The sequence below is a fragment of the Sturnira hondurensis genome, unplaced genomic scaffold, assembly GCF_014824575.4.
Source record: "Sturnira hondurensis isolate 20B ecotype Veracruz unplaced genomic scaffold, ASM1482457v3 Scaffold0006413, whole genome shotgun sequence".
Classification (NCBI taxonomy): Eukaryota; Metazoa; Chordata; class Mammalia; order Chiroptera; family Phyllostomidae; genus Sturnira; species Sturnira hondurensis.
In genome coordinates, this window is record NW_028079044.1 from 51,775,331 (window position 1) to 51,800,611 (window position 25,281).

The following is a 25,281-nucleotide window of genomic DNA, read 5'->3' on the forward strand; positions in this document are numbered from 1 at the left end:
AGCGTCTGACTGTTCCAAGTGCCAGCAATGACATGGAGGAAGTTGTCGCAGTGCTGGCAGGGACATGAGGTGGTATGGCCACTGGAAGGGGGCCTGGCGGTCTCCCAGACAGACATGCACAGACCTCATGCACCAACAATCCCCCGAGAAAGGAAAACATGTGTCCCCACACAGACCGGCTCGTGGGTGGTCAGAGCAGCGTCAAGTGCACCAGCCCCAAAGCAGAGACCACCCAGAAGCCCATCACAGGCAGACGGGCATGGAGAGCGTGCTCTGTCTCAGTGAAACTCCAGTCCGAGACAAACGGGTGCACGGCTGTCACACGCCAGCAATGTGTGGACCTCAGAGTCCCTGCCTGGGTGCACGGGGCCAGCCACGGCGCATGCAGAAGGTGCCAGAGAGGTGCGGCCACGGCATCAGAAACCTCGGGTCTGTATCCTGCTCGACAGTGACCAAACTCGCTCAAGCTCTCCTTCCTGGCTACAGAGACACCCCGCCCCAACCACCCACCACCCACCACCCTCAGGGAGCAGAGCGTCCTCGGTGGGTCCAGGCGCCTGCCGCTGAGCAGGGTGCTGTAGCTGCCCTTCGGGTCCTCCTCTGCTCTGTGTGCACACAGCGCCACTACAGTTCCATCCCTGTGCAATGCCAAGCCTTCCTCGCAGCCTAGTCTACTCGCAGGGCCTCTGTGGCCGTGCCCCACCCCCCGAGGATCGCTGCCGTCTCCAGGACAGCAGAGGCTCCCTGCGGGGGCGGACCCCGTGCCACCTCCTGCCAGCCTCTCCCACAGCTGCTGAGGCGACGCCTTGGAAGTGCAGGCACGGCTCCCACGGGGGAAGGACCCCGCTGTGGGAGGGCAGGGCTGCACAGAGCACTTGGGTGGCGGCTGCGTCGCTCTGTGTAAGTCTGTGACTAGCAAGTGCTCAATGACACCAAGGATTACCATTAGCTCTACTTGTTAAAATTTAAAATGACTGTCTTAAAAATGTAATGACCAACGAACACCACTGTGAAGGTACAACACGCTTTTCGGTGGCCATCCTGACAAGCATCGCAGGCAGGGCTATGCCCGTCACACTCTGTGCAATGACATCTCTAGAGCGGCATGTGGCGCAGGATAGGTGGGCGATCGAGGAGTGACCGCACTCCAAACTCAGAGCCACTGCGCCACCCCGAACCCGAGAGGTCGCAGTTCAGCAGACGCCACCCAAGCACAGTGCTGGCCTCGCTTTGCAAATGAATAGAAAAACAAGCAAAACTCAGGAGCCGCTCAGCTCCTGGTTGTCCCTGCTCCCCACCCCCCCACCCCCTCTGCCCAGAGTCTGACCCCTGACCGGGGCAGGTCAGCACGGCCGGGAGCCCATGCTGCGCCTCCTCTGAAACCGCGTGTCTGCAGGCATTGGCCAATCCGACGTGATGGGGGTGTGGGAGGGATGGGGTCTGGGAACCTGGCTGGAACCATGGCCCCCGCCAGGCTGCACAGGGTCAGTGCAGGTGTCTGAGAGCTGAGGAGGGGATGCTGGGACCCCTTTTGCTGCCCTTCCAGCCTCCTTTCCAGCCCAGCCCTCTCTGCTTCCCAAACTTCAGTCTCCCCGAGGGTCTGAGATGCAGCATGTTCATCAGCAAGGTGGGGTGTGGCAGGGGAGGGGCCGGCCGCCCTGAGGGCTGCAGAAACGTGTGCCAGGTGCTGTGTGTGGATCCTGCTGCTTCTCCAAACCTCCACTTTGCACAGGTGACTCAGAGAACACCTTGAGCTCTGTGGGCAGCAGAGAATCAGCGCTGGACAGCGGGACCTCATGTCCCTTCTTTCTGGGTTCACCTGGACGTCTCAGACGCAGTGGACGAGGGGACTGCACTCTCAGAGGCCTGGCAGGCCCCCACCGCCACAGGCAGCATGGCTGCCTGGCTTGGATCACACGTCGCGGAGCTGACGGCCAGATCAAAGCTCTGGGAGCTTCTGCTCTGCGTCCACAAACCCTCCGCAGGCCGTCAAGGAGAGAGATGGACGCAGTTCACGCGTCCTTTTCCAGCGAGACGCCGAAGGGCAGGACACTGACAGTGACACAATAACTACTCCCCGACAACGTCAACCCCCCAGACCAGTGAGATGCAGCGAGAGCCGTCCCACGAGTGGCCCACGGCGCAGGGGACTGACACGGAGGTTTCGCCTCAGCCAGTCCCGGGACTGGAGGCCCCAAAGGCACGGGGACAGTTCTAGGGGCGGCTCCGAACAGGCACGGGGGGGCATCACAAGAACGAAGCGACAGGGTGATGTCACACGAGTTGACACACAGCCTCTTCGAACCCGGCAGGCCCCCCACAGATGCAGAAACGAAGGCTCGGGCAGGCAAGCCCCCGCCAACTCCCTGGCTCTGCCGTCCAGCCCAGGACTCGGGGCCTAGGGAGCCAGCTGAGCCCGGCTCCCACCCTCTCACCTGCCAGGCTGCCCAGGGGACCTGGTAGGACCCTGCAGATGGCTGGGCCACCTGCCCCGAACACAAGGACAAGAATGGCAGAGGCCGGCCACAGCCTGGACGCCCACTGTTCAAGCACCCTGTTCCGCCAGTCCCCACAGCCACCTGGGGAGCCAGGTACAACGGCCCATCTCACAGAGGAAGAGACAGGATGGCGGGGGGGGGGGGGGGGTGACAAGGCAGCACAGGAGGACAGCGGTCTCCACACTCAAGGTGTCACTGGCAGAACAACACATGGCCCGAGTCTGGAAAGAAGAGGAGACACCCACAGGCCGGCCCCCGCCACCCAGCCTCTGGCGCCCGACCTTCCAGGTGAGAGGGAACCAGTCCACTCTGTCCCACCGATCAAGCCACCCACGGAGCCCTTGCCTGCTCTACTCCACCCACTGCCCATGGGCCCGGGGCCATGGTGGGGCACAGTGCCATCTGGGGCACCACTCCATGGGGTCAGGCATGCCAGCCTGTGGGACTCGTGGGTCTATCTCTGTGACTTGTGATCCCGTCAAGAGAAGGCGGGCTCTGGCCATCACCTCACACCAGGAGCCGGTGGGGGCGGCACATCCGGGTGCTGGAGAACGAGGGAAACGCAGGCAGCAAGCGGGAGCCGCGGCCACCCCTGAGAACGCGACCGTGATTGACTCCTCCGTGGCCGCGATGGTGGCCTGGCAGGGAGATGCCGCGGAAAACAAAGGAAAAAATCGCCTGGAGTCATTTGGCCACACACCCAAATCAGGAAATGCGGCTCTGGGAAGACCCATGCCCCGATCCTCTGCTCACTCACGGGGCATCTGCCAGGCCCGGGGGCCCACCGAGAGCGGGGCAACAACAGAAGATGAGCAGAGGGGCCGCAGGAGTCTGGAACCTTCAGCTGATGCCGGGGACCAGCGCCACCGGCACCAGAGCGCAGAAGCACTGTCCTGACAGGTGGGGGCTTGGAACCGGGGACAGACTCCAGACACAGCGCCAGAGCCTCCTTAGAGGAACGGCCACTGGCCAGGCTCCATGAGGGGAGTCACGGGGGGCGCAGTGCTTCGCCCCACCAAACTTCAGGCCTGGCCCCTGCCTGCTTTGACCACCCACCCGGTGCAGAGTTCTCCAGGCTGGGCAGGGCCTCCCTGGCTCTGAGCAGCACATGACGTGTTCGCACGCCCCCGGACTACAGTGACCACCCTGCCGGCCCCTCACTTCCCCACCCACTGCTCTCTGTTCCCGTCACAGCACAGCGCACAGAGAGCTCCCCCACTGGGATGTGAGCCCACGGGGACAAGGACTGGTCCCTCGCCACCACAGCCCAGGGGCTGAGACCACAGCCGTCTCCCATCTCAGTCACAATTGCCAAGCTCCTGTCAGAGTCCCCAAGGAGCTGCCCATCTGGTAGGGACAGCGCCCCCTTTCGAGAACGTTATGCTAGTTCAGAAGCCTGTCACCGGAGGATGCGGCACAGCATGTGACACATGCCCGCAGGTGCTGCTGCAGCTCGGTGACGCCCCGACACCAGAGACGCCGCACTCTCCCCACCCCAGGTCAAGTCCCAGGGCTCATAGCAGGTCAGCCACCAGAGGCTGCTGTGAGGCTTCCAAACGCTGTCGGGCCCCTCGAAGACTGAGAGCTGGAAGCACAGGCACAGCTCCAGGTCCCCACCGGCCACTCTCCGGACCTCAGCAGGGAGTGCTTCCAGGCGCTGTCGTACAGCTCGTGAAGGAGACTGAGGGGTTTCTTGGTGCTCGCTACCCTGTTGGCCTCAGGGAGCGTGGGCACCGATGAGACAGAGGCATCCAGTGAGACATCTCCATCACAGAAAGCAGCAGACACACGGTGCCTTCTGACGGCACACGGGGACCCACGGGGACATGAGGACACTTACCGCTGGCACTCGCCCGCATGCAGGGTCAGCTCCTCATTGCCACGGGCGCTGACCGTCAGCTCACGCTCCGTGGAGTTGAGGGCATCCAGAAGCAGGTGGCATTGGCGTGTGCTGTGCAGGAAAGACAAAGGCAAGTTCAAGTTCAGGGTCTTCTGACAGCCCCAGAGGAGAAAGACTTCACCTCTTTCTCTTCCCCAGAGATTTCCCATGACCTGAGGATGTCAAAAGTGCAATTTATCACAAAGGCCAAGTGCTCCCTGTCCAAAAGAGGAGCAAGACCCACCAAACAAAGCTGGGCGCACTAAAAAGTAGGCGAGTGGAGGCCCCTGGTCCTGGGCCGTGTGCACACAGCCCTGCACTGCCCCCTGCAAACCCGGCAGCCCAGAGGCGGTGGGGCACCTCCAGCGCTCCACACCTTGCAGTGTGAGGACAGAACACCCGGCGTGTGAGCGAGACAGCCAGCAGGAAGGCACTTGGCTGTGGTGCCATTCAGTAAGTGCCACATCCCTGTCACCACCCTGTCAGCCAACGTTCACTGGACTTCACAGGCCCCAGGAGGTACGAGTGGGCCACAGCTGCTGGTGTGCATGTCTGCATGGGTTCTCACACACCCTCCTCCTCCTCCAGGCTGTAGGAGACATGAGAGGAGGCCCCCTCCCCCCCACCTAAAGCCTCCCCTCCTTCGTCTCCTTGACAACAGGTGACAAAGCCAAAGCGCTCTGCCACCAGGGGACCTCTGGGGAGCCAAGTTCCAGCCAGGCCGAATGAGCATCAGGAGACTCTCCACCCCAAATGAGAAGGCAAGGCCTCTGGAGAAAGGGCTCACCCTTCGGCCTCCCTCGTTCCCCCTTCCCGGCTCCCCAGAGGCGAAGGAATGGGATGCAAGAGTCTCTCAAACCATCCAGGGGCACGAGGACGAATGCCACAGGCTGCAGAGGGCACGGTGGCAAGGAGGGTCCCGGCGAGCACAGCACCGAGCAGCTGGGTGGCCCCTCATTGCCCCCAACCCCCGAATAGTTAGCCGCACACACAACAAATGCCAACCACACACACTTCGCTGGTGCCAGCCACCCCTCACCAGCTTGTCTCAGCCGAATGCCACCTGAAACTAACATGGAATCCCAAGTGCTGAGCATCACCGCGGGCCCAGGACAGGCCACACAGATGGGCCTGCTGCCCTCCACAGACGGGACAGCGTGCCCAGGGCAGGAAGGGACGCGGCAGGCAGCGACAGAGGCAGCCGCCACTCTCCTTCCGGCAGGAGCACAGAGCAGCCTCCCGCAGGAGGAAACAGACCAGACAGGGCGTGCGCCCTCCCCACAGGCCCTGGCCGATGGCATCCGAACCCTCCACTGCACTTCCAGATGTGCCGCCGGCTAGGAAAGAGGGGGGCCGACACCCATGGGAGGCCACTTCGCCCCAACAATCCGGGGCACTGTCCTCCCCAGACCTGCTCACAGGGAAGGAAGGTGAGGCCCGGAAGGTGTTGAAAATGCAGGGAACGACCGAGACTGAACCCTCAGAACTCGGATGGAAACACAGATCCCAAATCCAGACTTGTCCTCTGTTCTTTCCGGAGATGGGAGCTGCGGTGGGCAGGGGGTGGGACCTTGCCTGTGGGCATGAATGCACACGCACACACACGTGCACACCACATGCACAGACCTCCTCAAAAGGCCACAGGGCACCTGAGAAGCACCCACTTCTCACAATGGGCGTGTGCCTCGGGCAGGGGCACAGTGGCAGCGTCGGAGGCTCTGCCGTACACGCCGCTCGGTGCCGTCCGACACTCGTCTTCGGAGGGGCAGGTGTACACCGGTTGCTTCTGTGTTCTTTGGGGGGGTGTCTCCCCCAGAGGTTCAGCACTTGGAAAATGTTCATTAGCTCTGAGCTGCCTGCAAGAGGCCTCTTCACTCAGCTCACGGAAAAATGAGCTTTTAAGAATGATCTGTTCTGCCTCTGTCATAACTTCATGAAATCTTTAATCACAGCCAAATCTTTCATCTGAAGAGGGAGTCCAAGAAACATTCACCAGAGCAGGAAAAGGGAAGGAGAGGTTCGGCAGCCAGCCGCGCAGGAGTGGCCCCGGCCCCTGGTCCCTCTGCGCCTGTCCTCCTGACGTACAGACATGGGCGTCAGCCCCGGGGTGTCCACACGGGAGGTGCTGCTGGGTCTCTGCCTCCTGTTAGTCACAAAAGGGTCTCCTTCCCCAGTGGCAGTGGTGCCCACCAGTGTCCCCACTCTGCACCCTTCCACACCACACGGATGATGTTCTTTCAAGTTGCTCTCCATTGAACACAGAGAGGACATTAACTCCCATGCACACCAGGCTCTTCCAAAGTGTAGGGAAGCCTAGCAAAGCTTCCTAGGAGATCGAGAACAGAGCAGGCCCCTGAAGGACAGAGCCATCTGCTGGGGCTGGGGGCGCAGTGACCAGGGCTAGTGGCCGAGGGGAATCTGGAGGAAGGCGGGGGGAGGGGAGGAGGCTGCCGGGAAGGAGGTGCAGCCCAGGCAGAGAGAGCAGTGCACGCAGAACTTCCTCGAGGTGGTGGGCAGCACCATCCGCTCCACCGAGAATCAGGCAGTTTATCCATTAGCCCACCCAGCACACGGTGCCTGCTGCGGGCGCCAGGAGAGGCGAGCACACGGGCAGGCAGGGCCTCCGCCTCGGTGGGAAGCACGCCCGCCGAGGGCAGAGGGCTGAGAGGCAGGCGGGGATCGGCACCTCTGTAATTCAGTCGTTCTGTGTAAAATGAGGGAAAGTAAGCGCAGAAGGCTGCTGGGTGAGGGGTTAAGCTCCACCCACAAATCAGTGATGCTCCTGCCCAGCAATCAAAACAGTCACAAGGTAAAGTTTAAGAATATTTACTTATGGTAGCAACACACCTAGAAAGAAACCTCACGAAATGTATACAGGCTATCTATGGGGAAAATTCCAGTTTTACAGAATGGTATCAAAGGTGAATAAACGCGTAGATGTATTTTGGTCAAGGGTGGGAAAACTTAACATTCTTTAAAGTCACTTATTCCAATTTCACATAAATTCAATGTAGCTCAGGGTTTTGGTTTTAGTCAAATTCGGCCTGCTGACCCTGAAGTCATACATCGGAGCACAGGACCGAGGACCTGCAAGTCCAGGGACAGGACCCGGCCACGCCAATGCCCAGACTCTCGTCACAAAGCAGCAAGGATGGAGGCAGCGGTGCTGGGCAGTGACAGGTGAGCACATCCCTGAGAGAAAACATGGCCCAGGAGCCGAGCCAGGACATGTGCAGGTGGGAAGTGTGGCCACAGTGGCCATGCCAGGCAGTCGGGGCCCGGACAGGCACTGCCGGAGGTAACGGTCAGGCGGTGGGCAGGAACAAACAAAGCAAATTCCAGAGAGACTGCACATCTAACCAGACGTAAAAAAGCAATGACTAAAATCCTGTGGATGGACTCAAGGTGAACGGGACAAGGCCCTGAAGGCGAGGAAGGGTTCCCAATGAGGGGCAGAGCACAGCGGGTGGGCGGGCAGGGGAGCCGCTGCTGCGTGTCACCCATGTGCTCCTGAGCTGGGGGCCTGTGGGCCACTGGGGCTCCGTCCCCAGTGAAGGCAGGAACACCCAGGCCACGGCATTACTGGGGGCTCTAGTGGGAAAAGGGAGGGGGCAGGCAGAGCTCCCAGGGGGCTGTTGTGATCTGCATGGGCGGGCTGGGGACACTACTCACTTGGTGGCTGTCAGTGTGGCAGGAAAAGGCACAGCACGTCCCCATACCAGCGGAGCAATCCCTCTGACGGCCCCACGCTGACTCTGCCGAAGTGCGTCCAAGCCGCCCCTGCGCCAAACCCCTCCCTCCCCCCCCATCCTGTAGGTGGACAGTGTCTGCAGGCCTCCCAGGGCCGCCCGGCAACACAGGCAGCCACGGCCATGTGCTCCCGTGGCCGGATCCACGTGGCCTTCTAGAACTCTCTCAGCCTGTCTAGTGCCTCGCTCTGTCTTTGCTGCAGAAACACTAGCAGCCAGTTTAAGATGGAGAGCGCTCTGCGTGTCTCAAAGCCAGGGGGCTCAGTCCCAAGGGGGAGACAAAGGTAGTTTCTGTTCCCATCTGGGAAATCTTTGCCCCAAAGTCATGAAGGCACTCTGCTGCTTTTTAAGTTTATGCTTTTGGAGTTTTTTCTTTTCTTCATTTAAGTCTAGAATCTATATCAAGTAAATCTTTGCATCTGATCTGATACGTGGGTCCACGCTTCTTCCCCTCACAAACACACCCAGTTCATCCCGTGTCGTTTATTCAAGCGACTTTTCATTCGATACGACGCTGCTCTCACGCTTTTTCCAAAGAGTCCTCACTCTCACATGAGCAAGTCTATTTTTGGACCGCCGTGTGCCACTGACCGGTCCTAGCAACCCCAGAACACGGCGTCTGCTCTTGGTCACCGTCACTCCGCGTCGTCTGAAGATGACACAGCCTGAGTACCCCAACTCTGCCCTTCTTTGTCAACTCGTTTGCCTATTCCATCCAAAGGCTGTTCCATTTTGAAATAATGTTTTAAGAAACAGCTTGTTAATTTCCATCCACCCCAAATTTGGATTGGAACAAGTTTTCCATATTTCTACAGATTTTCTGCTTTTTTATTCAAATCCTGAGAGGCAGATGTGGAAATATCGGACCATAATTTCTCTCTTCACTTTGTTTTCCCCTCAGAGGTCGGTTTTACTCTGAAGCGGAGCTGTCACGCACATTTGTGTTTAACACTGCGAGGTGCTCCTGGCGGCCTGTCCCTTCCACCACTGCCAACTGTCCCCTGCACACTTTTCCTCCTGAAAGTCAACCCATGCGATACTAACACACCCGTGCAGGCTTTCTGGCGGTTGGTGTTTGCACGGTGCACGTCATCCCCCGTCATCTGGCCTTAAAACCGTGCACATTTCAATACTTGGACGCTACTTTCTTACACAGCCCGGCAGATCCTCCTTGAAGCCCACTGACATGCAAAGGACTTCTTGGCATGGTGGGTTAAGGTGGTTTTTTTTTTTGTAAGCTTTTACTTATTATTTATTTTTAGACAGAGGGGAGGGACGGAGAAAGAGAGAGAGACAAACATCAACGTTTAGTTGCCTCTCATGTGCCCCCCACCGGGGACCTGGCCCGAAACCCAGGCACGTACCCTGACTGGGAATCGGTCTGCAGGCTGGTGCTCAATCCACTGAGCCACACAAGCCAGGGCTGCTATGTGCTTTCTACGTGACCACATGTTCTGGGTTCTTTCAGCTGCATCTCCTGCCAGGATGTCCCCTCTTCTGCATTAAGTATTTTTTAGTATTCCATTTTATTTCTTCTGGCTTCTTTCCCACACCTGAAGTGTTGCTCAAGCGTTTACGATAGGCACCTTTAACTCACCACATTCTGACCACACAACGTACTATTTTGCATTGAAACTTCCATTTCCCCTCCTTTTCTATATCTTCGCGTTACATTTTTGTTACATATTTTACTTCTAAAGGTGTCATCTGTTCTTTAAAGAGCCACTAGTCTGTTACAGAAATGTAGGAGAGGGGAAGGAGTCTCTGGCATTTGTCCGCTGATAGGTGCTTTCTGGCGCTCACCACTCCTTCATGTGGACCGGCGTTTCCACGTGGTTGCAGCCGTGCTGGGGCGCTCTGCTCAGGCCGTGGAAGCAGGAGGACCGAGCCCCGTGCAGCCCCTGAAGCTCTGGGGGAGCTGCTGGGCAGGGCCACAGTCGGCAAGGGCCACATTAGAAGTGCAGGGATTGCAGGGAGCCTTCAGAAGGACCAACCCACTCTGCCTAGTCACGTCTAGGGAAATTTCACAAAAACGGTAACACGGACCACCAGTGGTCAACAGACATTTCCCAAAAGGGCAAGTGAAGGAAAGGCGGTCGAAGGGCAGGAACAGGTGTCGCCATGTGCAAAGGCACACTGGGCAGACTGTCCCGGCGTAGCCTCAGGAGGCTGAGAGGCCGTGTCTCACAGCAGTGGTGAAGGAATGGGGGCCCAGGGGGCTGAACCATGAGGGCCAGGGCCGGTGCTCGGCTTTGCCTCCTGAGCACTGGGGCAGGCTCTGGGCCAGACAGGACCAGACGGGCGAGCAGGCTCCGGAATGCAGTGGCTGCACAGGGCCATCGGGAGACGCGTCAGAGGACCTGGGATGGATGAGACTTCGCAGGAACGGAAAGGGAGGATCAGAGGGCATCTCACCTCGGCCCCCAGAGCAGGGGGGCAGGAGCAGAGCGAGGCCCACCGGTTCGGGGAATGGGAGCCAAGGCGCCCGTCAGCTAACCAGCAGCTCTTCCAAGTGCAAGTCCGTCCTCACACAGGGCGGCACTCTTCACACCTGGGATTGTCTTTTAAAGCTGTAGGGGCCCTGGCACGGAAGCCAGATAGCAAGAGGGTGACAACAACCCAGCTCAGTGACAACCAGGGCTGCATCCAAGAACCGCTTGTCTGAGCGGCGGCAGGAGATGAGGGTGGGAGAAGGAAGCACAGCCGAGGCTGGGGAGGGAGGGGCGCTGACGCACAGGCAGGGCCCGAGCCACTCCTAGAGCCGCGCTGGCAGCCGTCCTGGCCGGAGCCTCCCCAGGGGCCAGCGCTTCACACAAATCCTACACCGAGGCCAGCCTCGGCCAGCAAGACGGTCACTCTGGGGCACCGAAAGCAGCGGGTGATGAAGTGGGACGCTAAAAGGGCCCCGCTAAGCCATTAATTCTTGCTCAAACCGTTCCTTGGGGAGGACAAACAGTCTTTCCTATAAACCAAAACTACACTTATTATTTGGGGCCACACCACCTTAAAAGGAGTTTTATATCGACACTAACATGGCACCAGCACCCCTCGGGAACAGAGCATGGCGCAGCGGGGCGGCACAGGGGTGGGTGGCTTGCTGTCCTCTCCAGGCGCGAGGTCCCTGGGTGGGTGTGTACGTACCGGCCCTGCTGCCTCCACACCCTGACCACAAACGGCGGCCCTGGGCCGCGCTGGGGAGAGACCAGGACCTGCTTCCAAAAGCTTCCTTGGGCTGGGAGCAGGGCCGCTGAGGGTCCCTGCGGGCTGGCACTCTGCCCGGCACTCTGCCCAGCCCTGCGGCCCCCGTCAACCACAGGTGGTTCCAGGCGAGAAAGTTCCAGATGAGAAACTGTCCTTCCGCCCCAGAGAGAAGAACACCTCCATACGTCTGGCCACTCTGGTCTGAGGCAGACGTGCGACTGACCTCCCTCTCCCCGAAGGAGGGCTGGGTCTGGCCGAGTCAACAAGGAAGAAGGCCATGGGCAGGAAGGATTCCCGGGCAGAAGCCGCCCGGTGCTGCTGGAGGCCAGCAGCTCCCTGAAGCAGGATCCAACTGAGACACCGAAGAGCCTGGCCCCGCACACACGTCTTACTGGGGTGCCAGAGGGGATGCAGGAAGAGCCGCTGGGTTCTTCCAGATGCCTCCAGCACAGGCCAGCACGGGGCAGCCAGGCTCGGGGCTTGAGTGGAACCGTGTCCTGCACGGTGGGGACCAAGGACAGCACAGGGCAGGGCTAACACGGTGCTGCAGCCCCGTGGAGGGCGGGACGCCCACTCGCTCACCACTACCTGTGTATCTAGTGAGGACCAAGGACTCAGGGAGTCTGAGCAACTCAGTGAAGGCGCAGATCCAGTGGGAGGCGGGCGTGAAGGGAGCCCCGCGGCTGGAACCCAAACGCTGCCGGCCTCTGTGAGGCGCGGCGACCACAGGGACGGGCTGCTCACCTGGTCGCCGGCAGCGTGCTGACCCGGGTGAAGAGCACTGACGGCTCAACCTCCACGTGCAGCCCCAGGGACAGGCTCCGGTAGTAGCCTTCCACGTGGCCCGGGCCTCCGGAGTACTGAAAACTCAGGACTGCCTCCAGGGTCTGCGGAGATGGAAAGAGGGGGTTAGCGCTCCCCGAGCTGGCCAGCGTCCCCACAGGGGGCAGGCTTCCAGTGCCGAGGCTGAAGACAGCCCCACTGGTACAGCCGTCACTCTCGCCCTCCCTCGTGGCCCCGGCCCCGGCCCCAGCCCCTCCCACCGTCCCCCGCGTGGATGCCAGCTGTCCTCCGACTGGACGCACAGAAGGCAAGGGCTCTGGCGTCCTTCGGTGCTGGAGACAGCTTTTTAGAGGGGAAACACATTCCAATCAGCACCTTAGGCACAGTGCGGCTCCCAAGGCTGCAGCAAGGAAAGCCTTGAACCCACGGAGGAGCGCGTCACAGGCCCCCACGAGCCTTGCTTCCTGTTCTCTGAGGCACATGTTTATTTATACAGATCTACTTTTATCAGGAACCCAGCCGTCTTCCACAGTGGCTGGACCATTTCACACTCCCATCAGCAACGCACCAGGGCTCACCCCTCCCCACACTCTCATCAGCGTGTGGCGCTCTCTGGGCCTGGGGCCCTAACAGGCCTGCAGTGCGTCTCCTTTTCATCTCCACTTGCCTGACAAGGAGGGGGACCGGGCATCTTTGCGTGTGCTCACCGGCCGTCTATTGCTCTCCTTGGAGAACCGTCTGTTGGGTCCCGCTGTGCCATGACCCCGCACCTCCCTGCAGCCCTCTGGGTGTCCCCAGGTCCCCGCACCTCCGCTGCCACCAGGACCCTCCCTGGTCCTCCCCTCCCCAGAGCCTCGGCGGCACTCCCTCCTCCCAGCCCAGGGAGAGCCCCGCCTCTCCAGGAGACTTCTGTTCCCCCTCACTTAAAAAGGACTTGGAGAAATATGGGTTTCTTGTTTTTGCTGTTCGGTATGCAAGGATTATCTTTGGGATTCACCAAAATCCCAAACTCCCCTGGCTGACGTAGCTCAGTGGATTGAGCACAGGCCTGAGAACCAGAGGATCGCGGTTCAATTCCCAGTTAGGGCACATGCCTGGGTTGCAGGCCAGTTCCCTGCAGGCCAACTCCCAGCAGGGGACGCACGAAAGGCAACCATACATTGATGTTTCTCTCCCTCTCTCCTTCCCCTCTAAAGATAAATAAATAAATAAAATCTTTAAAAAAAAAACCCAAACCCTTTCCGTTAAAACATCCATCGCCCAAGGACTGCCGGTTTCCCGTGAAGGCATCTTACGCTCCTCCAAAACCCCCGTCGTCAGCAGAAGGCGGGCAGACCCCCCACACACACCCCAGCAGCCTTTCACTGGCTCGCTCTGGCCTCACACTCGTGTATGTGCTTCCCGAGAGCCAGGCTCTGCCTTCGAACAAGATGAGTAAGGTGTGGCCCTGGTCTCAGAAAACACTGAGCGAGTGAGCGTCTCGGTGAACTAACAGATGAACAAAGGAAGCCCCTCCAACCCCGACAGAGCCGCATCCTCCAATCGCAGGTGTGCTGGTCAAGAAAGCAAACAGATGCTGGTAACGCCCTGCAAGCCAGAACCTGTTCAGTCAAGAAAAATGTCACACTGGCTTTTTGTGTTTGGTTTTTCAGAGTAATCTTAAAACTCATCTCCAGGGAGTGATGTAGTGAAACCTCTGGGGAACAAGCAAAAAATACACCAAGATGGACAACTGTGAAGTCCCATAAAACAAAGAAGAAATACTCTATTTCTGTGTTCTTGGGATTGGACATTTCTTCGCTCTGAGAGAATCAAGGAAAAGACATAATTACAGAGAAACTACCTGTCTACTTTATGAAAAGCAAGCACAGAAAAGGTCTTGATGAAATTACTGACTGTGACTGCCTTTCTTCCTTGATTAAAAGGCCTTCTCAGCCACATACGTTAGAACATTTTAATGAAACACAGAGTGAACTGTAAGGAAGACACAGGATGTCCAAGCACCACTCGGTCACAAAGTAACGGGAGCCACGCGCCCCTCGGCCAAGGGACTGCCCTTCTGGGGGACGTGCTGCGGCCCCGCTTCGAGGAGAGGCCGCTATGGAAACCCCTGATGGGCAGGAACTAGAGAGAAACATCCTTCTTTTCTAGGCACACAACTGGTTGTTCAGGCTAAAATGCATGGCCTTTCAACAGCCACCTTTTACTGAGCACCTACTAAGTGCCAAATGCTCTGCTAGGTAGCCTATACATATGGACTCTGACACCCTTAAGGGCCCTACAAGGAAAGTCCTGTCCTCCCAGACGAGGCTCAGAGCAGGCCACAGACCCAGGAGGGAGCAGGTCCAGGCCGGAGACAGCGCCATGGGGGCCGCTCCGTGCCACCTATGCAAACTGTTCGGAACGGCACTCCGCCCTCCACCCACCCCTCCACTCACCAACCCTGGGTGGACGTCCACTGCGTGGCAAGGGACTCTGGCAGAAGACACAGCACCACCTTGAGGAACTCAAGTCCCCTCGAGACACAAGCCCAGGGACATCTGAGACACACTGTGGTCTATCACAGAGGAGTGCCCCAGGCTACCCGAGGAGCAGAAAGGACGCGTGCACCCACTGGACAGGAGCTGGGAGGACGGGACCAGGCTGTTAGTAAAGTAAAAACGGACACATCATGAAGAGATTCAATTACACTAAAACCTAGTTCTTAAAAGTATCAATAAAAGGGACAATCCTCTAAGGCTAACCAAGGGAAAAAGAGGGAGAAACTAACTGTCAATACCAACAATAAAAATGAGGGTTGTCTTTCGGTACAGACCCTATACACATTACAATGAAAATAAAGGAACAGTAATGTAAACAATTCAGTGCGAACAGACTCAACCACTTAGGTAGAATGGAAACGTCACCAGTGGAACTGAGAAGCAGCAGAAACCCTGAAGAGTCCCACGGCAACTGAAGATGCTGAATCCGTAACTTAAAACCCCCCCTAAAAGCGCAGATGTCCTCCCAGCTGAATTCTACCAAACCTTTACGTCAAGGGTAAGACCAATTTTACACAACACATCCTCAGGAAATAGAGAAGGAGAGAAGGTCCTCATTCTTTTTACGAGGCCAGCATTGCCCAAATACCAAAATCAGACAGAGAGCTCACACAGAAAAACACTACAGGCCTACGTTCCTTATGGACTTACATGTAAAAACCCTTAAAAAATATTACTGAATCAAATACAGTAATGCATAACATGGGCAGTGCGCTGAGGCCAAATAGCTTATCTCCACAGCACGATGTCAGTTTAGCGTCAGAAAACCATGGCATTCATCACATTGAGACACTATTAACAGACAGAAAAAGAAAAGCCACATGATTATCTCCACGGCTTCAGAAAATGCAGTTGATAAAATTCAAAACCCATTTATGATTTTTTACAAATCTCACCAAAGCAGGGACAGGAAGGAACAACGGCCATCGATAAAGTGCCCCCACGGACAACTTCCAGCATCAGCCACACTTAACAGCAAACTAAATGTTTGCCCCTAAACTCAAAATAAGGCAAGGCATGGCTCTGCTCCTAGCAACACTGCACTCGAGATGCTAGAAATTCAATAAGGCAAGAAAAAGAAAGAAAAGGCTTACATGTTGGCGAGGAAGAAGTAAAACTGCCCACAGACGGCACCCTCAGGGGCCTGCAGCTGCCTCGGAAAGCGGGGGACTCGCCTGGACGGCGGGACCACAGGGCCCCCCGAGGAGGAAGAGGGGGCTGCTCTCGTGCGCAGCACAGCACCCACGTCACTGACGCCGTGTGAGGTGATGCACCCGCTTGGCTCCATGTTCCAACTTCGAGCCGCTGCTAGGCCTCCACTACCCCACGGAGGTGACCTCGGTGACCCCTCTGGCCCTTCAAAGGCCACATCAAAGACTAAATGATTTGAGCTACAAGAGCTTAACATTCAAAAGCAGCCTTGAAATAATTAGGTCAGCAACTTGCTTTTCACCTGGGACCCAAGACCCAGAAAGGCCCAGACAACTGACCTTGGTCTATGCAAAGGCTCTGGTTCAAACTCGGAATGCGGCACCCCCGAGGGGCGGGGGGGAGAGCACCCTGCTCTGGGCCCCTTCTCCAGGCGGCCAGACCCCACCCAGGGGGCCTGGGGCAGCAAACAGATCCAGTCCAGGTTCCTGTCAGTGAGCTCAGGCTGAGAGGAGATGTCTTAGACCTGCTGCCCTTTTGGGGGTTTTTTCCGGCAGGTTTCTTCCTTGCCAAACAGGAAGGAAATGTATCATTGCTTGGGACCACTGGGGAAACTGGAATGCAATGTACATGACGTATCGCTATACGTCTGCTAAATTTCACGGCTGGCCATAATGGCACAGCAGGTCCTCAATTAACACCGCTGCATGGCAACAGTGACGAAAGAAGATCAACCCCCAGCCAAGGCCACTGTCTGTGCGGCGTCCAGGTGGGCTTTCCCTGGGTGTTCGGGTTTCCTCCCTCCTCCCAAAGGTGTGCCCATGAGGCGGCTCGGGCCTGGTGGGGCAGTTCTCACTCGTCTGACGCCCAGTGTGCTCTTTCCACTGGGCCCTGCTCAGCACTGTGCCCCAGCAGGCGCAGCTGGGGCCCCCACGCCCCACTTGCAGAGCCGCTCTCCAGGCTCTCATCACTCACCCGGCACGGCAGGCACGTCGTGGGGGGGGGGGGCGGGGGGAAGAGGCTCGTTCCCAGGGGAGGAAACTGAGGCCTATAGAATAGAAGTGACTGACCGAGCACCACAAAACCAGGGACAGCAGGATGGGACATGAGGGGCAGGGCTCACGGTCCCTGAACGGCCGCGTGGCCAAAAGCCCCGCCTGGTCCTGAGCCCCGCACACCTGGCCCCATCAGCCAGCCTGCACCAGGCCCCCAATCTGCATAACCTCCGTGTCTGCAGCACAGCAGGGGTTCCAGACACACTGACCAGAAGGAAGACTGGGGGGGGCGGTGGCCCTGCGGCTCCAGTCACATACCAGACATGGGGGGCGTGGCTCAGAGTCCCCACCCACATCTGTGTGCCCCTCCATCACAGACACCGCCTCATCACCTCTATTCCACGCTAACGAGAGGCTCACAGAACATGCCCCACCTGCCCCCAGCTCTCACTGTCCAGACGTGGAAGCTGGGACTCGGGGCGGGCAAACCCCCAAGCCCACGCACCAGAGAAGGGCAGGGCCATGGCTAACACCTGGGACGCGGGACTGCTGGCCCCCAGCTTGCCCGCTGGCATGAGGCCCCTGCGGCCCGACTTGAATGTACCCTCCCTTCCCAAGCCAAACAGAAAATCAATGAGCTCCACATCAGTGTTGCCAATTTGCCTGAGAAAGTGGCTCTGTAAAGGTTACTTGTACTGCCGGCGGGCTCCTGTTCTTTTAACAGGGGCCCCGTGGAAAGCTCACAAAACGAAAGGTCCGCTTCTGGGAAGAGACAACCCACCACGAGCCCCGACAATTTCTGTCAGGCCTGCCATTGAGCAGGAAGACGAATGTGCCCATGGCCCCTGCACAGCCACCAGGCTCTGTCTCCTAATCACACCTTCTCCCAACGTGCTCAGCAACCTGGAAGATGAGCGCACATCCAGAGAGGAGGGTGAGGGGGGCTTTGTCTCCCCCCACCCCGGGGCTCCAGACGCTGGGTGTGAGCCAAGCACAGGGGCGCTGAGAGTAGCCTGCTGTGTTCACCACGTCTCCGGAGCCCGCACTGTGTGGGGCCTCCTGGGGGGCCGGCCCCAACGCTCAGGACAGGACAACTCTGGGCGGAAGGGGCCTCTCCACACTGCACTCCCTGGAGCAAGTGGCTCCTCCCTCAGTCTCCTCCCTCAACTCCCTGGCAACGAGGCCCCCAGCACCAGACAGTCGCTGAGCCAGCACGGGGCAGTCACACGGGGAAACCGTCCAAGGGAAAGCGCGAGGGCAGAGAGCCTGCCTCTGTGCCGGGCGTGAAACCGAAGCCGGGCGTGCAGAGCGGGGCAGAAGGGGCCAAACAGGTGAGTGTTGAAGAGGTACTTGGGGACCTGAGTCTGCAGTCGGTGCCTTTGGTCTTCACACTGGGTGGTCGTGCGCTGGGTCAGCTCGGCCCGAACCCCTGAAATAACTCATGGATCATGAAAATCAACATGGGACCCTTGCAAAGTGGCGCATCTGGTGGGGACCGCGTGTGTCGGGGTGGCAGGCGCACCCCCGAGAGTCCACGCCCCCACTGGGGAACTGTGGAAGAAGGGGCTTCACCTCTGTGGAAAGCCCACTGCGCTGTGGGCAAGGACCTCTGTCCTCACACGAAACCCCCCCAACCCCCCATTCCATGAGCGAGGAAACTGCCTGCCGGCCCCCTCCTCAGGCTCAGACCAGTCTGAGCAAGAAGCCCAGCTCCCTGCCCTCTGCGCTCCAGTGGCCCGCCCATCCCCGCTCTCCGCCCCAGGGTCCAACGGCCAAATGTGCTGCGAGGTTCCCAGCCCAGCAGAGGGATACCATGAGAGAGCCGGCAGAGCTGGGGCAGGTCTGCGGGGCCACGTTCAGGATGAGAGCGGATGCGTAGGTGAAGCTAGTGGTCCCAGCCCGACTCCAGGGAAGAGTCGGAAAGCTGCAGGCGGTGGGCATAGAGGCGGCTGCATCCACACGCAGTGGGTGGCACTGTGTGCCGGCTTTTATTTTTCCAAGTGCATCGCACACAGAGAGCTCTGGGCCAACCCAACAGCCCACAGGGCACTCCAGGCCGACCTCTGGGACGCTGCCCCCGCTGGGTTTTGCAGGTTCCTGCCTGGGTCAGCCCGCAGAATGAGCTGAGACTGAAACCAATCAGTGAGGACAGGAAATTCATTTCCTTTGCCAAGTCATTTCTCAGAGTCTTTAATATTAAGGTGCGGGGGTGAGAACAGCATGGTGGTGTCACTGGGACAACTGGCTTCCACGTGCCCTCCCGCTAAACATCCATGGGGTTTGGTGTGAACTCCATAACCTACAAGTGAGACTCGGCCCACGGTGCAGCCCCAGCCCTCGGACACCCTTCGCAGGCTCTCGGTGTCAGAACGCTGCCCTCGCCTCCGTAAGCCCATCCGTCTCGCTTGCTCTGTGGGAGCTTCCTGGACCCTCGTGGGCTCACGAGGCTCCTCCGGCGGGGGCAACAGGCACCAGGATGGAGATGGAAACACAGAACCCAGAGCCACAAGTCGCCCCACAGGGTGGGAGAAGAAGCCTCACAAAGACAAACTAGGCAGGAAGGGCCCTCCTGAGGGAGAGGTGTGGGCGACAGCGGGCCACCACCAAAGCTGGCCAGGGGAGGTCGACGGTGTGGGACAGACTTTTTCTGGGAACTGAACAGCATTTGGACAGGACAACAAGCTCCGCACAGGATGCCTTGTTCAGGGAGCTGTGTGTGCTTCCACGTGGGCTCCCGGCCAGCCCCAGAGTGACAGATGGAAGAGGCAGGGATCCGACGGGAGAGGCTGGGTGACAGAGGCCAGGTGATGAGGCCTGCCCCTGTGCAGTCCATTCACAGGCCCCAGGCCCGGGAAAACAGATGTGTCCGCAGTCACCCGCCCTTGTCAATTCTAACAACTGGCGGGGTCACTCTGGTGCGGGTGTCCATCCAGACTATCCTTTGTGCGCGGCTCCTGGTCCCCACCGCTCTTGCCGGCCTGCCGGGTTTCTGCCTCCAGGTGACCGGCTTAGGACCCCGCAGGGAGCTCAAGGTGACCCCGGCAGCTTCCAGAGCGTGCTCGTTGCGAGCCCTTCTTCCCCGTATGATTCCAGCCGCCAAGCCCCCCTGAGCTCGAGCTTCATCTCCCCACCCCGCGACGCCGCCACACTCTGCTCGCGCTGCTGCTCCCTGAGGACCTTGGCAGGAAGCCGAGGCGGCTGCAGGCCTCGCCTCATCCATCTCTCCTCTCCGAGCATCCCAGCACTGTGCTGGGCTTTCGTTTTCTCCCCATTATCTGACAACTGTTATTTAAATCATTTTTCCCATTTTCTAGTGGTTCACAGCAGGACAAGTGCGTCACCGATTCCTCCACTGTGGCTGAAGCGGGCCTCTTCCTGGACGAGCTCTCAGAAGCCCTGATGCGCCCGTGGCACCCAGAGAGGCGGGCCAGGCCCGGGGCCGCTCCCCCTTCCCACCTTACCCCCACCCCCCACCCCAGGAGCGGCCATCTCTGAGCCTCCAGGTGTGTCCATGGCTCAGCCAGCTCAGGAGACAGGACATGACAGACAGCAGGTCCACGCTGCAGGCCAGCGCGTCTCAGTTACCTGCGATGGCCTGGGGAGCGCACACAGACACCCGCCCGCACCTGGGCTGAGACTCTGGGCAGTCAGTCTGGCAGGCCCAGGCATTTACCATACCTGAATGACTCACACCGGACATGAAGCCGGCTGAGGTCTGCAGGCACTAAGGAGCCATGCGAGATCTCAGAAACAATGAGGCAGCCCTTCGATGCCAGGGGGCACATGGGGCCTCCCCTAGCTCTCGAGAACGGGGAAACACCGCTCAGAGGAAGCCTGCTATCCCCAAGGCTGTGCGCAGCCCCCAGCACTCCTGTCTCAGCCCCAGGCTGCTGTGTGGCCCTGAGATGCCTGGGCACCATCTGAGGAGTCGGGGCTGTGTCTGTGGAGAGGCCAGTCTCTGCCCTCGGGTCCGCAGGTGAGAGGGGGCCGAGAGGCGAGCAGAACTCGGCTGGGTGAGGGCGATCTGCGGGGGCTCCAACCTAGGGCGGCCGCAGGGGCAGGCAGGCTGTGGCACTGGCCCAGCAAACAGGGGGCTGGGCTGCCTGCTCAAGGGCCAGGTGACGCCAGGCAGGTGCAGAGGAGGAAGCAGCAGGCACGTGCTCTGGGCACACGGACAGATGCAGAGCAGCAGACCAACCGCCAGCCTGGACGAGCGGGTAGGAGGGCAGGAGGGCTGAGAAGAGAGGGCCTCAGGGCCTGGGCTTTGGCATGAGAGACGAGCCCTGGGGGCAGAGTCCTTACCTGTCCCTGCCCATCCCCAAGGCCACACACCGGTGCCTGGCACACAGTGGTACCCAACGGGCATGTGAGGAAGGAACGAGGGTCCTTCAAGGCGCCTCCTCATTGGGCCCCGCCCAGGCCCCACACCCCTGCTCTGACGGCTAGGCCACCAAACACACTCCAGTTCTGACTGCACACGTGGCCTCTGCCGCTGCACTCGCCTCTCACGTCCACCCAGCAAATCCTCACAGAGCCTGCGTGAGTCAGCGGCGGTGGTTCGGACTCGGGGAAGGGCCACCTCAGTGTCCACGCGGTGACGGGCAGTGGGGACAGGTGGCCATTCTCCCTCCTCCCTGTCCCACACAGTGACGTCCACTGACAGGCACCTAGGACTCTGTGTGACGCAGGCTGGAGGTTTCAGCTCCTACAGTGAGAAAGGGCAGAACGCACAAAAGGGACAGGCGGGCGCTTTAGTCCGATGAACTGGAAAGCGCCTGGCAAACAAGCAGTGGGCGGTCGCCTGGCGGCAGAGCCTGTATCTGCCAGGAGCCCCTGCAAGACCAAGAACAGGGTCTGACTGAGCTCCCCATGGCTGGCACGGGGTGGCCACTGCACAGGGGAGAGCACGCCTGCCCTGCACATTCGCGGGGCTGCGACACTGGCAGGAGAACAGGATGGCGGGGGCTGTGCAGGGAAGAGAAGCTGCAGGCACCTGACCCAGAGTTTTGCAAACACCAGCCAATGTCTGAACTAGACTCTACACAACAGGCGCCTCCGGCTCGGACATCAGATCGCAGGCCAGGGACAGACTGGCGCTGTCTAGCTGGGGCTGGGGCGCAGGGAACAGGGAACGTTGGCCCCGCGCAGGGCCAGACCAGCCCGAGAGTCCCCGGAGGTGAGTCGGGGGCCACTGGGAGCCAAGCGGTGGCCCCTCTTCTCGACAACAGGAAGGAAGGAGCCCGCTGTCTTCACCCAGCCGTCCTCCTCCCCTTGCACTGAGCACAGACTTCGTGAGTGGGCATGGCTGCCGCCAACGGCGGGGAGCGCTCCGCCAGAGGTGCACGTTCATTGTCTGTGGCCCACACGTCTGGGCTGACGTGCTACGCCACCGTGACCTGCTCTGCCGCTTTGCCTGTGGCCCCTTTTCGAGTCTGAGAAAGCCTGTGTAGAACCAAAGCCCTCACCGCAGGGTCTTCTGATGCAGGCGGCCCCCCAGAGCCAGCGTCGATGGGGTGTGCAGGGAAGGTGCTGGCCCGGGAGGCGCTCTGCCGGCCCCAGCCCAGCGTCCCAGTCCTGAGGGCAATGAGAGCAGAGCCGGGGAGCACTAGGGGGCCTGCAGCTCCCCGCTCCGCACCACCCACCCCTCTCACACACCCTCCAAAAAGCTCAGCGGGACCCCAACCCACCACAGCCCCCGGGAGCACACGGCGGCAGAGACTCCCAGGGACAGGCTTCCCCGTGGGGGCCAGGACTCGTGCCCTCGGGATGCACTCCTGCTTCTGGTACCGCCGCAAGGCCGACATTGCTGAAGAAGGGCAGCGCTGACCAGCAGGCAGAGACATGGGCCAACGGGGGGAGAGGGCATGTGTGGGATCAAGTCTGTGAGAGGCTGGGGCCCAGGGCAGCAGGCTGCCAAGGGGGCGTCCTCAGCGGCGCGGAGTCTGACAGAGGGGGGTGGTGCCGTGTGGGAAGGGGAGAGAGCTGAACGGAGCTGGTGTGGGCTGGCAAGACCATGGCCCCGGAAAGCAGGTAAAACGGAAGTTCTCCTTGAGAAAATTACCACCAGAAACGGTGGCTCCACAGGGGACAGAGAGAGGACAGGCGGCCGTGCAGGCGAGGGAAGTAACACGTGCTGCTTTCCGCTGGATGGGGGTGGCCCTGAGGTCACTGGCACCAAGTTCGACCAGGAGGAGACCACTCTGTCCCTGGCGGGACTGTAAGGGACACTGCGGTCACCGCACGTTAAGGCGACAGCTCTCAAGCAGGTGCCCAAGTGACAGGAACTTTTACGTTTGGAGGAGACTTTCGCTGGGGATTTTATATCATTATGAATTACATAACTTTCACTATCAAAGACAAATCCGTCATTAATATTCCTCACCCAAAAGAACAATCAAACTCAGCTGACCTCCTAAGGAAATCAGGCCGACAGATAAAACGAGAGTGGGTGGTCACCTGTATTATGAGATTCTTAAATCAAAACAGCCTAATTAGTCCATTTGTATCTTGCAGGCAGCAATCAGGCCTAATGAGTTTACTGCAAACAGCATTGCTCAGGACACGTGTTCGCCCCTTCCTCACGACGCTCCATTTGGCACAGCCACACAGCTCTGCCTAATAAATTAAATCAGCGCGTTATTAACCACCTGAATTATGCATGGGCCTTTCTCCTGTCAATGTGAATGTCATTATTTAATCTGTGCTGCTATATTAAGTAATTCACCCTTGAATTTCCCTTGCACACACAATATCTTGAGAATAAAACACATGAAGGGGAAAACAAGATTTTACAATAATGTTGAAAAAATTACTTTCTGAGAGGTGCCAGCCGGCCAGCCATGCAGCATCCAGGCCCAGCGCGCACTGAACAGGCTTCCAGCCCAGCACTTGGGACACAGCAAGGCCCCTGAAGGAGGAGCAGCCGCCTCCCTTCCTGAAGTCGCGGTGCCGGGCACTTCCGAGGAGCGCCGGCACCGCATCAGACCCTGCACACCGTGAAGCATGGTGCTCAGGCTGCTGCTACCCGCCCCACTGGCCTGTGCAGCACTGGTGCAGCGCTGGTGCAGAGTCAGAGTCGGCCCTCGGCCCCCACAGGCCCCGGGCCGTGAACCACTCAGGGCCTGGGTCCAGTCGCCCAGAGAGTCAAGATGACGTCATCCACCTAGACCGGCCAGGGTCGGGCTGCTCGGTGGACATGACCAAGCCAACACCGTGAAGAGGTCTGAAACAGCCTCCACACGCACCTGGGCTGTGTCCACACGCACTCGACTGACGAGTGGACATAGCTCCGTGAACTCAGATAACCTGCATGTGCGCGCCTTCTAACAGCACATCTCAGAGCATCGCCTAGACAGGCCTTAAGCCACCCAACATGCCCTGCTGACGGGCACTGAAGCTGCCCTCATCCGAAAAAGCATGGAAGGACATCGTCACAGGCAGCCTCTTCTCCTGTTTTGAGCCAATTTGAGACAGAGGCAGGCGCACGCACACGCGGCCTTCTGTAGAGACTGCGCCAACCTGGGCAGGTGGCAACAACTCTTCATATGCCAGGTTCCACACACCTCTGCCTGGGCTGGGCTTAGTGCAAAAAACACATGCCTCCACAAACGCGCACAGACAAAATGCACGCACACACACAGACACGCATGATGGCGGAGCACGGAGACGTGAATTTGTCTTTGGATGACCCACACCTACTCAGTTGTCACAACAAGGAAAGCGCCAGGACTCACGCCAGACCGTTGGCCCCACTGCATAATTAGACAAGGGGCTCCTGGAGGTGGGGGACAGTGGGGTCTTACACTGAAACTTGTCATGGTATCAGAATAGGACCAGAGCTTCTCAAAGCACACCCACAGCTGGCTCAGGAAAACCAACCGTTCCCCAGTATCTCACACCAGCATGGCTGCAGACCCGGGCACAAACTGTCTGTGGAGTGGCGGAGTGGTGGGTCAAAGCCATCTGCAGGGCAAGCATACATGTCCAGCGGGGCTGGAGACGTGCTGACAAGTGTAGTCAAGCTGCCATGGCTGTCTGGCCCCTCGGGGTCTCTTGCCCGAAGTGCCAGGCTGTCTGGTGAAGCAGGGGAGCAGGAAGGCCGGCCTTGGCGGCAGCCACACGGCAGAATAACGGACAAGTCGGTGACCCTTGGACAGAGCAGCCCCTGAGCCAGGGCCAGGCACCTCCCCAGCCAGCACCCTGGGCTTCTTCAGGGCCGTGTCCCCACCAGCACTTCACCCGCAGCAGCCACTCCATCCCCACAGCCACCCCAAGGCGGAGGCGGTATTTCTCTCTGACTGCCCGATGAGGAGACCGGGGCTCAGACCGGTGGGGCCGCTGTCCCGGGCTGGTGCAGCTGCTCGGAGCGGAGTCAGACTCAAATCATGACTTTAAAAAAGCAGCAAAGTGAAAACATCATTCAGGACAGACCCTGGGTCTAAATGTAATGGTAAGACCGTGGGGTTTGGGGAAGAAACCATCGGGAAA

At 59.2% G+C, this 25,281-nt stretch overlaps 1 protein-coding gene across 2 annotated transcripts in view; it reads right to left on the reverse strand.

Annotated features, from left to right (window-relative positions):
• The window catches only part of TRAPPC9 (trafficking protein particle complex subunit 9), a 234,196-nt gene that overhangs the window by 77,743 nt on the left and 131,172 nt on the right, over positions 1-25,281 (reverse strand). For both annotated transcript variants that reach the window (XM_037048601.1, XM_037048600.1), the window contains 2 exons: positions 12,072-12,214; positions 4,339-4,449 (listed from right to left, as the gene is read on the reverse strand). In XM_037048601.1, the coding sequence (XP_036904496.1) occupies positions 4,339-4,449; positions 12,072-12,214 (254 nt within the window). The remainder of the gene's footprint in view (positions 1-4,338; positions 4,450-12,071; positions 12,215-25,281) is intronic.